This window comes from Aphis gossypii, chromosome 2 (genome assembly GCF_020184175.1).
Source record: "Aphis gossypii isolate Hap1 chromosome 2, ASM2018417v2, whole genome shotgun sequence".
NCBI classification, from domain to species: Eukaryota; Metazoa; Arthropoda; class Insecta; order Hemiptera; family Aphididae; genus Aphis; species Aphis gossypii.
The window spans coordinates 80,928,533-80,941,307 of NC_065531.1; the positions used below are offsets into that span (position 1 = coordinate 80,928,533).

General features: G+C 26.5%; 2 protein-coding genes across 2 annotated transcripts; one reads left to right on the forward strand and one right to left on the reverse strand.

The window, feature by feature from the left end:
* Positions 1–2,116: 2,116 nt before the first annotated feature.
* On the forward strand, positions 2,117–8,374 carry LOC114123988 (brain-specific homeobox protein homolog). The gene is made up of 5 exons (XM_027987145.2): positions 2,117–2,544; positions 5,943–6,105; positions 7,283–7,488; positions 7,584–7,710; positions 7,831–8,374. The coding sequence occupies exons 1-5, from the start codon at positions 2,446–2,448 to the stop codon at positions 8,085–8,087; spliced, it is 852 nt and encodes a 283-aa protein (XP_027842946.1). The 5' UTR covers positions 2,117–2,445; the 3' UTR covers positions 8,088–8,374.
* Positions 8,375–10,129: 1,755 nt separating this feature from the next.
* Positions 10,130–12,775, reverse strand: LOC126549871 (zinc finger MYM-type protein 1-like). Its single transcript, XM_050200265.1, has 3 exons — positions 12,433–12,775; positions 10,847–11,820; positions 10,130–10,771 (listed from the first exon to the last, which is right to left on the reverse strand). Exons 1-3 carry the CDS (start codon positions 12,773–12,775, stop codon positions 10,130–10,132), a joined length of 1,959 nt encoding a protein of 652 aa, XP_050056222.1.

The window sequence follows — 12,775 nt, forward strand, 5'->3', positions numbered from 1 at the left end:
TAATATTTATTTTATACAAAATACAATTTATTTATTCACAATATAATACATGTATATTCGTTACATATAAATATAAAATGATTTTTTTTCTTTTAATTGATCTTTAAGCTTCAACAACAATTTTTATTAGCTTATAATTAAGATGGTGTTAGTATTTTACAATTTTAATATTATTATTAATTTAATAATTACATTTGGTTTTTTCTAAAAAAATAGGGTTGGATTAATTTATATAAACCTGTTTGTTTTAAGAATTTTAACATTTTGTCTGTATTTTCTGGTTGTGGTCCAAGGCTTTCCTAAAAAATGACTTGTATAATTATATAGATAGTAAAATACATTCTCATATTGTCATATTGTAATAAATAATAAGTTATGATACATTTATTTCTTCGTTATAAATACAGTGAATACAGTACCTAACTTAAATATTATATTCTTATTTCATAAAATGTTTTTTTTTTTTAGACATATACAACTTGAATAAATAAAAGGACTTGAAAAAGCTTTGATTTTTGGGTATTTTATTATTAATAAAAATATTATACTAATTACGACGCGTGACGTGTTGAAAATGCATATATGAATAAACAATATTCAGCAGATTACAAAATGCACTTTTATGTAGTCTTATATGTTGTTTAAATTACTACAACCTTAAAATGTGGCACACATTACCAAAATTAATTTTTAAATGTGATTCTAATTAATTCTTTTTTAGTTAATTTTGACAAACTAGGTATATATACATAATATGGCTATTAAATGAAAACTTCATAATAAGTTGATATTTACTAACAATATGATAATAAGTCAAAATAAAAGTTGGGAATAAAGGTCTATAATATATTTAGTTTTTATCATAACGATTCGTTGTAATCTTGTATTTTGATGTCCAATGGATATTTAATTTAAGCTTTCTTCTGTTTCAAATATCTAAACACATGATAATAGTAGTTATTATTTTGATAGGGTTTAGAATGTTTAGATATTGTTCTAACTATATTTTTTATGTGATTAGAATAAGTCGGAATATTATTTTGAATCGAAACACAATCTCGAACACCATCATTTTGCATAATAATAATAAATAGGGCTCGGATTTTAAAGCATAATAAACAACTGAAAAATCACAGGATTGTTTTAAAAAAGCAAAATAGAAGCATATTTATTTTTTTAAAAAAGCAAAAAAGAAACCATGACCAAAAATTAACATGAACTAGCTATACAAATGAATAAAAAAATTTGAAATTATAATTTAAATTAAAAAAAAATTAACTACTATGTATTTTCCTAGATTTTTAGTCTATTGTCCGATAGAATATTTTTATGCGTAGAAAACGAACTCTCTACATCAACTGAAGTGATCGGTGCATACTTCATACAAGAGGTTTCAAATTACTACACTAAATATAAAATTTTGAAATGGTTGATATCGATGTTATAAGCATATTGACCGTATAGGTACTGCAGGCTATAATATGTAGATCAATAATCTATACGATTAATACATTAAAATATTGAATAAATAAACTGATAACGAAAACAATAATAATCCAATATCCGCATTCTGTGTTTATAGGTACATTTATTTTTAGTTATTTTTTTTTATTACAATATCATAATAAACATATAAAAAATGCACAGCTGGGATAATTGAAAAAAGCAATAAAAGTGAAAAAATTATTTACATAATAAAAAGCAAAAATAAATTGGTAATTTGGACTCGGAATGATGTGAAACGAATTTATGTATGAAAATTATATTTCTATCTCATATATAAAAAAACAAGCATATTATGCTTTAAAATCCGAGCCCTAAATTAATAAAATATAATAACAGATGAATATTGTAAATTAATCTAAAATAGGTTTTTTAAGATTAAGTGTAATTTATTTATTTTTATATAATACAGCGATAATACAACTATTTTTAAGTATTTTTATACTACAATATTTTCAATAATAACTTAGGTAGATAGCTGAACGTAAATATTGCGTGCCTACCTACGCTACGGTAAATTCTCAATTCATCAGTGTTCGTATTTTTCTTTATATATTACGGATTTAATAATTTTTACTGAGAATCTCATAACGAGAAGAAGCTTTTTGAACACCCTCCTCTCACAAAGCCAGCCCACCCGTTTACCGACTAATTGCTGACAATCCTAACTTGTTTAGTATATAACACTTAAATCTCCGTTTTACCTCCAGCCAGGATGAAGGGTTCCAGTATGGCTACCACCAAGCCAATGCGAAAGGGCTGGCGCCGATCAATGCAGCCAATGGGAGGCACCGAAGGGATGGTCTTTTGGGGTGACTAAGTAACACATAATGCCTGCGCATTTACGGGTTTTGGTGTAGTAAATCGCGAACAATTTGCCCGTCAAGCTTCTCGGAACGCGACGTCATTTATTATATAGTTTAAATAATCAAGCCAAATAAAATGCCAGAAAACCAGAGGAAATCGTCTCCCGGACACTCCACATCATTTTTAATTGAGGACATATTATTCAGATCAAAGAATAACAGACCAAATTCAGAGGTATTTTATTATAATTAAACATATAATGATTATAATATAAACTCTAAACTGTGTGTAGTTATTATATAATATTAAACCAAAATGTTTTCCATCTTATCTAAAAATTATAACCAGTCAACATAATATAGAATATTTGTCTTAACTCTAAATTAATATTTTTGAATATATAATATTTAAAATATTTTCCACGTATCTAAATATTTAATAATGCTTCACATCTGTATGAAAGTAAAAATTAATTTTATCAATTTAATTATTTTGTTATAAAACTATAGTGATCTATATAGTATGAAAAATACAAATCTCATTTCAGATTTTTTGAATTCGATGACTGATTATACTAAATTATATAATGTACAATACAATTTATAGAACATTTAAATTTTTTATTTGTACTTCAAAACCACGACCAATGACGCCCTATGATGGATAGGAGGTTGATAGTTACACTCCGTGGAAAAAAAAATAATTAACATTTTGAATAATGTTATTCTTAGGTACCTACTTAGTTAATTTCCATTATAGTGACCAGAATAAAGATAGCTACAGTATACTATATAGTATATGGTCATGCAATAATTAATTTGCTTATTTATTCATCTAAAATTGATTTAATAATTTATTATAAAAAATTGTAGTATGTATTTATTTGAAAATACGAGTATATAATATAAAATTAAACTTTAAAATGTTTATACTCTGAGAATACAAACTCAGTAATAAAAATGTATGTATAAAAATAAAAAAAAGGTTTCTCTTCTGAATTTTTCGCTTCAAAAGAATACATAAGATAACTATATATAATTAATATTATTAGTACGAGTAAGTATCAGCAAAATTAAATTGTATTTCATAAAATACTTGTAGTGTATTATTTGTTCTATATACAAAAATTAATAATTTATAATTGACTATAGTCCAAAATTTAGAAAGTACCTACCTAATTAAAATTTTTTATAAATTCCAATAATTTAAAAAATAATAAATCGGAATTTTATGAAATTTATACTATGGAAACAGTATAAATAAATGTATATATATATACTATTTATATGTATATTTATTTATTTATTTTTATATTGTGTTATTTTTCATAAAACGATTACTACACTAATATTGATGTATGACTAAGATTTCGAATTATCATTATTAATTTTAGAGATTCTTGGGAATTTAATAAGTGTTGAAACCTCTCTGCAGTAGCGTAACTGAAGCTCTGCAGACCCCGCGTTTTGGGGAGGCCCACGATAATTTGAAGCCTTTGGTTATAGGATTATATTTTATATAACAATATTTTTGGAGCTCATTTTTTTATTTTTACGGAGGGGCCCAAATTTTTTTTTAAGCCACTGAAATTTCCGATGGATTATATTGACACCAAATGTGTATTGCACCTATAAAGCTAATTCTTCGTGAACGTTCGTGTAACGATTAACGATTGTTTATAAATCATTTTATCATTTATAATTTATAAATATCAATATATTGTACACCTAGTATAAAATAGAATAGTAGTTTTTAATTAGTAGGTACTTGTCAAAATAACTAAAAAATGTATTTTTTCCGTTTGAACCGATGAGTTAGTTGCTTTCGCAGTACATCCGGAACTGTAACAATATAAAACATTTAGAACAAATTATGATAGTTAAATAGTACTTATTTATTTATTTTTATAAATATAATGATATAATTATTATGAGTTATAAATAGGGCTGAAATTTTGATGCAAAGGCATCTTTTTTCTAGTGTTTTGAAACGTTGCTCCGTAAATATAAAATGTGTTTTGGGTGACACTGATTATTTAAAGTAATCTGTTTTTTGAATTTTTTGACAAAATTAACCTTAAAAATATCAACCTTTAATGCATTTTTTTAAGGTTTTAGTGCATTTTCTTAGTTTTTAGAGCATTTTTCACAATTTCAACGGTGCGATTAACAAGAAACTTTCTGCAAACTGCGGATGGTACGAATAATAAATTATATAGCACGACAAGTTATCGTCGATAGCAATTTTATCATAGTTAGGCCTCGATAAATATTACTGAATTAGAACCCAATTAGTATGTCCAGAACTGAATAAGTAACAAATACTATAGTAACTATAGTTATATTATATAAAAATAAAAAATAATATAAAAAAAATGTTTTACAATTTTTAAGCTATAATAAATATAACTTAAATACATTTTAATAGTGAAGTTTTTGAGTTTTTTAGTCATTTTTTTAATTTTTTTAAGGGCGTTAAAATCCCAGTCCTAGTTATTAAAAAATGTGTCTACACATCACACACTTTTAATACATTATTTTTATAAATTAAAAGTGAATAAATTCTTTGATATAATTATTTTCGATTTTTAATATTTAATAACGAGTAATTACGTTAACTATAACTAGTTTAAAATAATATATTTAATTAAAATATCTCACCTAAATGTATTGCACTAATATCTATGATTCACCGATGATTTCAGTTTATAAAGATTTATCTATAATTAAATATTATTAGTTTCATTTAATAGATATTCATTGAATTTATCGCATTCTATTTATATGAGTCTATATAACATAATAATTAATAATAATTTAAAACATATTTTATAACTAATAAAAATATAGCTTAGCAGAATTAATTACGGGTGGTATTTACGTTTTTAATTCAAATATAAAATACAAGCTTTAAATTAAATAAATTTATTTTAAGATTTCAACTTATTCATTCTAGTCCTATAAAAAAAAAAAATGTACAAATTTGAATTAAACATATTTGACATATATAATTCTATAGTGGTGATATCCGGGCATCCGGTATCATCATATTTTTTCTCTTTAACTCATGTACAACATAGATAAAACACATTCACACAAATTCGTTTATTAAAGGTTTTGAGTAATCTCAGAATTATATTTTTGAGAGTGTGACGTCGATTTTGTATTTTTTTTATTATTTGACTTATAAAATAAAAAATAAAACTGTTTTGTAATTTTAAATGAAAATTACAGTTTTCTGAGTCAATATTTAAACAGAAGAATGCATGAAATCATAAAAATATTAATCTATATATTTTTTATAGTACATGATTTTTCTCTATAATTACTCAAAAACCATAAAAAAAAATACTTTACATTAATATGTTTTATGAATGTTGGAAGTATGTCAAAGATAGAAAACAACTTGTGTGCTGACATCTTCTCATATATTATAATACTTTTAAAATTAGTATACTATTTTTATTTGTATATCGACGTGCTTTTTAGTTCTTTAAAATAAGTATACCTAACCTGTGTCACTCGCGTTGTAAACGATCATAATAAAAAGTACCTATACAAGTTTTGTTTTTTTACATTTCCTCGTGTTGAATTCATTGTTTGGAAGTCTTAAAATAAAAAATAAAAAAAAAGTTCCAGGTAACCAGTCATGAAAGAAATCGAAATCATCAATTGCCACAAAGTCAAGAATGCTTCCCGATGTTACCATCAACAGTAGCGTCAGCGTATTTATCATATCCAGCACATTATATGCATAAAAATGGTATTGCAGAACCATTTTTCATTTCACCCCAAGGTAATTATCAGTAAGAATCAAATATAAGTACTTATTAGAATGTATTTTATATTTTTCTGTACATATTAATCAATAAATGAACGTATATTATGAGACCATAATAAAATTAGATGACCTGATATATGAGGAAGGGTATAAGATAAAATACGGTGGGTATGATTGTATGGTCCATTTCCACCAAAAAAAAAAAAAAAAAAAATAGTTCCGTATAGTCCTTTTCCACTAAAAACGAAAAAGGTACGATTAGATTCCATTTTATTTTATTTTATTTCCATTTAATCCATTATATTTAAAAAAGAGTTTATCAAATACCTTAAAAATATAATATCTAACACAAGTAGGTAATAATAATAAGTACTTTAGTCAAATAATTATGTACAATTATATAAGAGTTTAAAAAAAAAAATCGCATAATTAAAAAAAAAACAATTTTTACAAAAGTACATCTACAAATTTCTTTGGAACTTTTTTTCATAATTACGTCTTCAGTAATTTTTAATTCAATAAATTAAATAAATTTTAAACCTAGCTTTCTAGATACATTTTGCAAGAATATAAACTGTAACGTCTTTAACCGCTCATAAACAATTATTGTGACGTAGTGCAGCGTATAAATGATAGGGATATTAGGTGTTCAAACCCATCCTTCCGGCTTCCTATGTCTTTTTTTAATATTCATATGTATGACATGTAAAAATAATTATAAAATTATATTATAACTAATATGAATACTTGGTGAGAATGTATACAGTTATTCTCTTTTGAATTACCAACAAATATAAGTAATTCAATTTATCGAAAATTGATATTGTATAAATATTTTCATTTCGTAATGTTTTTTCAATATTTTCTGTTAATTTTGAAAAGATGCTGGAAAATTTTTATTTTTTAAAAAGCAATGTTCCCCCTCCATTCACCACCAAATACCAACTAGATTTAATTTTTTATTAAAAATCACCTTCAACGTTGAACATAATTGAAGTTTTTTTACTATTTCATAAAGTTTTATTTTCTATCATACCTACATGGCTACATATACCAATGCTATATTATGTATATTGTATATATATGATTATAATCTTAATTTTTGGAAATATATTTCGTGTGTTGGTATTTACACATTATATTTTGAAATAATATTAATAATGCAACATGACTATTATAATGATTATTTTAGGGGTACCTTTTGGAAGTATTTGGGGTACCCGATCAGACTACGGCCACGGACAACTAAGCTCTAGGCTATGTCGTAGACGAAAAGCTCGGACTGTATTTTCCGATCAACAACTCACAGGACTCGAAAAAAGATTTGAAGTTCAACGATATTTAAGCACACCAGAGAGGGTTGAACTGGCTACCGAACTAAGATTGTCTGAAACACAGGTGAGTAATAACTAATAATTTAACTACCTACATACAATAATGATCAGTAGGTATTTTGTGTTTATACTCAATAGTATTAAATTATTAATCTTCAGGTCAAAACATGGTTTCAAAATCGAAGAATGAAACATAAAAAACAATTGAGAAAAGTTAATGACGATACAGCGGTTATTGGTTCAGATAAATCTGCCGACAACACTGCGAACAAATCGCTAACTTCAGGTCAGTCTCCCATTGCAATTATATACCAGTACAATAAGTACATGTATAATATTATATGTATATAAGTATATAGTCTTAGTGATGAGTTGAATACACACTAAAAAAATTTATATACTTCAGATTATCCTGTCGACTTTTCATCTAAAGGATCAGTTTGCGGTGTATTAGACCAGGAGTCCAAGGATTTAGCTCGACAAAGTAGGTCGCTAAACAACGACGATGAGAGGAGTCAACGGTACGACCTAAGTGAAGTCTCTGAAGTGGATGACGATGATGAAGTTGATGGTGCCGATGATGAGATTATAGATATTGTCGGTGATCATTCGCACATGCTAAATAGCGTTCAGCGAAATTACGATCAACAAAGATTTTTCTAATTATAAGCTAAAAGCCTCTTATCTATTATTATTATTATTATTATTATTATATAATTAAACTGTGCACAAAACAGTTAGAAACCAATCGTATCCATACTTCTTATAATATTTCAAACATATACCTAATTACTAATTAGGTAGGTACATAGATTAATTAATTTAGTTATAGTTTTATATTATAAAATATGCAATGTAACAAAAAAAGAAAAGTTGTCTGACAAATAAGAAAACAAATATTATGTTATCTTTGGCGTTATACACTTCCAATAAAATTGTTTGTCTTCCAATTTTTTTATCTGTCGCTATATTTTAACTTTTAAGTAAACTAACATTATATTTGAATAGCTCAAATGTATAATAGGGATTAATATTTAATAATATTATTATAAGGATAAATATATAATTTTAAACAAATAACCGGCAATACTTACATATGATAATGTATGTTTTAAATAACTTATTCTAATGCATTATTATAATTTGTGGAATTGAATCATAATATCATTTGATACTTAATAAGTAGGTAGGTACTCGAACTCTTTAATATAGTACAATTAAGTAAGAAGTTTTAAAATAAATTTCAAAAGCTGATCGGTTATTTTAATATAAAATAAAATATTTTATTTATTATAAAATAATAATACCTACTAATAATATGAATAATAAAAACGTAAATGATAGATGAGCTTCCCCTTAGCATCCCCTCAGAAAAATGCCCCCTTCAAAATAAAAAATGTCCACCGGCGGGCGATAGCGCCCACGTTGGGGATCACTGCTAGCATAAGGCTTATTCGAGAACGTATAATCCTATCGCACATATACATATCAATAAAAAAGTGGTTCCATTGAGTTTAAAATAAAAAGTAAGTTTTCATTTCAGCACGTATACAGTTATACAAGATACATATTACATTATTATTATGTTATCTGCGTTTGATTTAAAATTGATAAATTAATGCTATCATAAACGCGCATCGGGCTTAAGTGTTCTTAAAAAAAAAAAAAAAATTAAATAAATAATAAATATTCTCTAAAATAACCAGCCATAACAATACACTATATATAATAACATACGTTCTAAATTTTTATTATCGACAATTTGTTTCGCACTCTAACGTGTGTTCGTTTATACTCTTTGATGGTTTGATATTATTATATATTATACGGTGTGTGTATATATTTGCGAGCGTGTGTGCAGTGTGCACATTTATGTACATATACATACGTAGTGAAGAGTAAAATTATTGAGTTATCCCGCCACGAGGGGTTATTTTTCCGCCCGTTCGTATATATATGTATATAATATATACCGTCGTCGTCATAATACTACACAATATACATATTGTGTACGTAAATGAATCGACGGGCGTGGACGACACTAATTTGATTACCTGTACATGTGATATATTAAATAAAGCATCAATGGCCACGCGCCCGCCTAATAACAATAATGAAATGCCTACAATATAATAATATATAATATTATAACCTTATCCGATGTAGGGGACGGCAAAGGTGCAGCCGACGCTTGACTCCTGTCGTTTCAATCATTTAACCCTATTATTTGCAATTACTTTTGAATAAAAACACTTAAAACCCCTCGCCGAGTGCAATAATAAAGTGCATGCATAGGCGCCGGGTTTCCCAATTTTCATGGGGTGCTTAAAATCCTAAATTACTTAACTTGTACCTAAAAAAATTTTAATTACCTAATAAAAAAAAAATAAATCAACAAAGCATTATTCGTTTATTGACTTCATTTTTGTAGATTTTTACATTTTTACAACATAAGTTCAATAAATTATAACTTAAATACAATTAATAGGTAAGCAATTTTTTTATTTTATTTATAATAATGACATGTTGTACGTTACGTACAATGTATATTCTTAAATTACTTAACAAATTTCAAAAGTATTTTGCCTCACTTTGGTTTTTTGTATAAATTTGTTAGCAATTATTTCAATATTTATTTCTTCGTGTTTATGTACATTTAATAATGCTACATCATTAAGACGTGTTTGTGTCATCGTTGACCTTAACTATGTTTTCAAACGCCGAAGGGCAGAAAAAGTACGCTCAGCTGTACACGATGAAACTGGTACAGTTAACATGATTTTAATTAATTTAATTACTTCTGGTACCAAATCTTGTAAGTATAACTCTTTTTTCAAAAAATCAATTGCGTCTGACACCGATGATATATTAAAATTTTTTGCTTTAGCAACATCTAACATAATATTTCGATGTAGTTCTAATTTTGTCCCGTCGAAATCAGAGCCATAGTATTCAACTATAACAGATGAATTAATTTTTTTATGATCTACTATAAAGTTTTCCACTTTAGCAAGACGTTCAATGACGTCATTTTGAAATCTGTTATGCAGAGCAGATATTGTCATATCAACACATTCAAAAAATAATGCTTTATATTGCTCTTTAGCCGTCATAAAGTAATGTTCTTGCCCCCCTTCGATTAAACGTTTTGGTGTTTTTCTTTGTTTAGGTAGCTTGACTTCACCTAATCCTAGCTCTTCAGATTTATTAATTATAGCTTCACATAATTGGTCAAAACCGGATTTTCGTATTTCTTCTATAGACATTATGATAGCTCGAATTTTTAATCTTGCATCTTGAAAATGCAAAGATTTTTTTTGCAGTTCTGAATTTAAAACTTCTATTCTCTCAAAAATAAATATCATAATTTTCAAAACAAAATAAAAATCAAATTTATAAAGTAGTTTCGAAAATCCACTAGCCTTAGCGCCTATTTCATTTTTTTCCATAGCCAGCTCATCAAGAAATGTACGAAGTAAATTATAATTTGAATCTATTGATTTTAATGAAACAATTCTAACGCACCATCTTGTAGGACAAAAAGGCCTCAACGAAACATTATTTGAAGGACCAATTATACTTTGTTCAGCTTGTAAATTATTAAATATTGCCTGTCGTTTAGGTGAATCTTTGACAAATGATATCATTGAACGTAAAATCGCTAAAAAATCTCGAATTTTATTAATATTCTGCATTGTATCTTGCACTACAAGATTTAAGGTATGGGCAGTACAATGTACAAAAATGGCTCTAGGTTCGACGTCGATTATTCTTTTTTGTAAACCACTGATATGTCCACTAACATTAGATGCTCCGTCATAGCATTGTCCACGAAATTTGGAAATATTAATGTCAAATTGTGATAAAACATTTATTACCAAATTAAATAACGTCTGTGCGTCAGTAAAAGGAGTTTCAAAAAATCCTAAGAAATGTTCTGATATATTTAAATTATTGTCTACGATGCGAAAGCACACAGATACTTGTTCTCTATTGGAAATATCTCGTGTTTCGTCCAATATTAATGAATAACAAAATGCATTTTTTATTTCAGAAATAAGATTGAATTGAACTTCTTTAGATAAAAGAGATAATATTTCATTTTGAATATCATGAGATAACCATTTATATTTGGTTCTTAAAAGCCAACTTTTTAATTCGGGAACGTCTTCTGCACGTAAAATAAGTAATTGTTGTATGTTCGAGTTTATATCAACGTGGCCACGAATCGCTAAACCTTGTCTCGATAAATATAGAAGAGATGAAATAATTTTTAGAAGAGCAGATCTAGCTTCTTTCATTTCTTTAGTTTTTGAAACACTCAAAGAAGAACATATGTTAGTTCCTTTCTTTTGTGCCCCAACCGATGAAATTGAAGCTCGATGAAAATTACCAGCTAAAATAAAATATATATATAATAATAAGAAATAATCAAAACTAATTCAATTATAAAAACAGGCTAAATGTGTATAGCCGTATAAGTATACTTTTATTTTATATTTAACCCGTAGTTGGTGACGTTAATTGTATAACACCGTTATTGATGTGTGAGCGTACGAATATACACCATGGTACTGACAAATGTCAACATTAAACTGCTATAGTATAATAATATTATAATGTAATAAGATAATAACAAAATAATAACCGAAAATAAAAACAGTATAATTATAAAATACACGGTAAACCGATCAGTGACGTGCGCTCATAACTCTTAATATATACGGTATTATTACATATATAATATATAATATATATATATACGGCAATTTTGGACTTCGATAACTTTGTTAGTTTATTTTTAACTTTTAATACTTTTCCATATTTATTCTCGTAAACAACTTAATAATGCATATTTAAATTTAATGCAATAAAGCATAAATATAATAATATAATATTGTTTCGATTTAATAATATTTAAACAAATGGTTCTTAAAATAGCAATTGTGTAAGCGAAATGCTCATGTCACCAACGGCGGGTTAAAAATGTTATGTCAAATAATCTTACCTTCGTGAGATTTGAACCTTTGTAGTGCTTTATTCCATCCAGAAAATCCTTCAACTACAAATGCGTTTTTAGAATTTTGATCAGTGACAGAAAAAACAGGAAGATTAATTTTGTTTATATTAGCAGTTTTACAAATTGAACAGAATGCTTTTTCTTTCACGGGATCATATAACAACCATGGATATAATTGTATCCATTTTTCCTGAAATGTCCTCGATTTACTATGTTCAACTTGCTTTTTACAATCATCATTATTTGAATCAACTTTTAAGACAGAAGTAGAACTAGAATTGTAAGGTTGATCTACATCTTTAACTGATTTTTTTATTAACCACTTATCCAT

Excerpts from the sequence above, each read along its gene's own strand:
- LOC114123988 (XM_027987145.2), top strand. The coding sequence starts at position 2,446 with ATGCCAGAAAACCAGAGGAAATCGTCTCCCGGACACTCCACATCATTT. Across the intron at positions 2,545-5,942 it reads ATAACAGACCAAATTCAGAG|TTCCAGGTAACCAGTCATGA; the intron begins GTATTTTATTAT and ends ATAAAAAAAAAG. Across the intron at positions 7,489-7,583 it reads TAAGATTGTCTGAAACACAG|GTCAAAACATGGTTTCAAAA; the intron begins GTGAGTAATAAC and ends ATTAATCTTCAG.
- LOC126549871 (XM_050200265.1), bottom strand. The coding sequence starts at position 12,775 with ATGGATAAGTGGTTAATAAAAAAATCAGTTAAAGATGTAGATCAACCT. Across the intron at positions 11,821-12,432 it reads AAGGTTCAAATCTCACGAAG|CTGGTAATTTTCATCGAGCT; the intron begins GTAAGATTATTT and ends ATTTTATTTTAG. Across the intron at positions 10,772-10,846 it reads AAAATGAAATAGGCGCTAAG|AGAATAGAAGTTTTAAATTC; the intron begins GCTAGTGGATTT and ends TTTATTTTTGAG.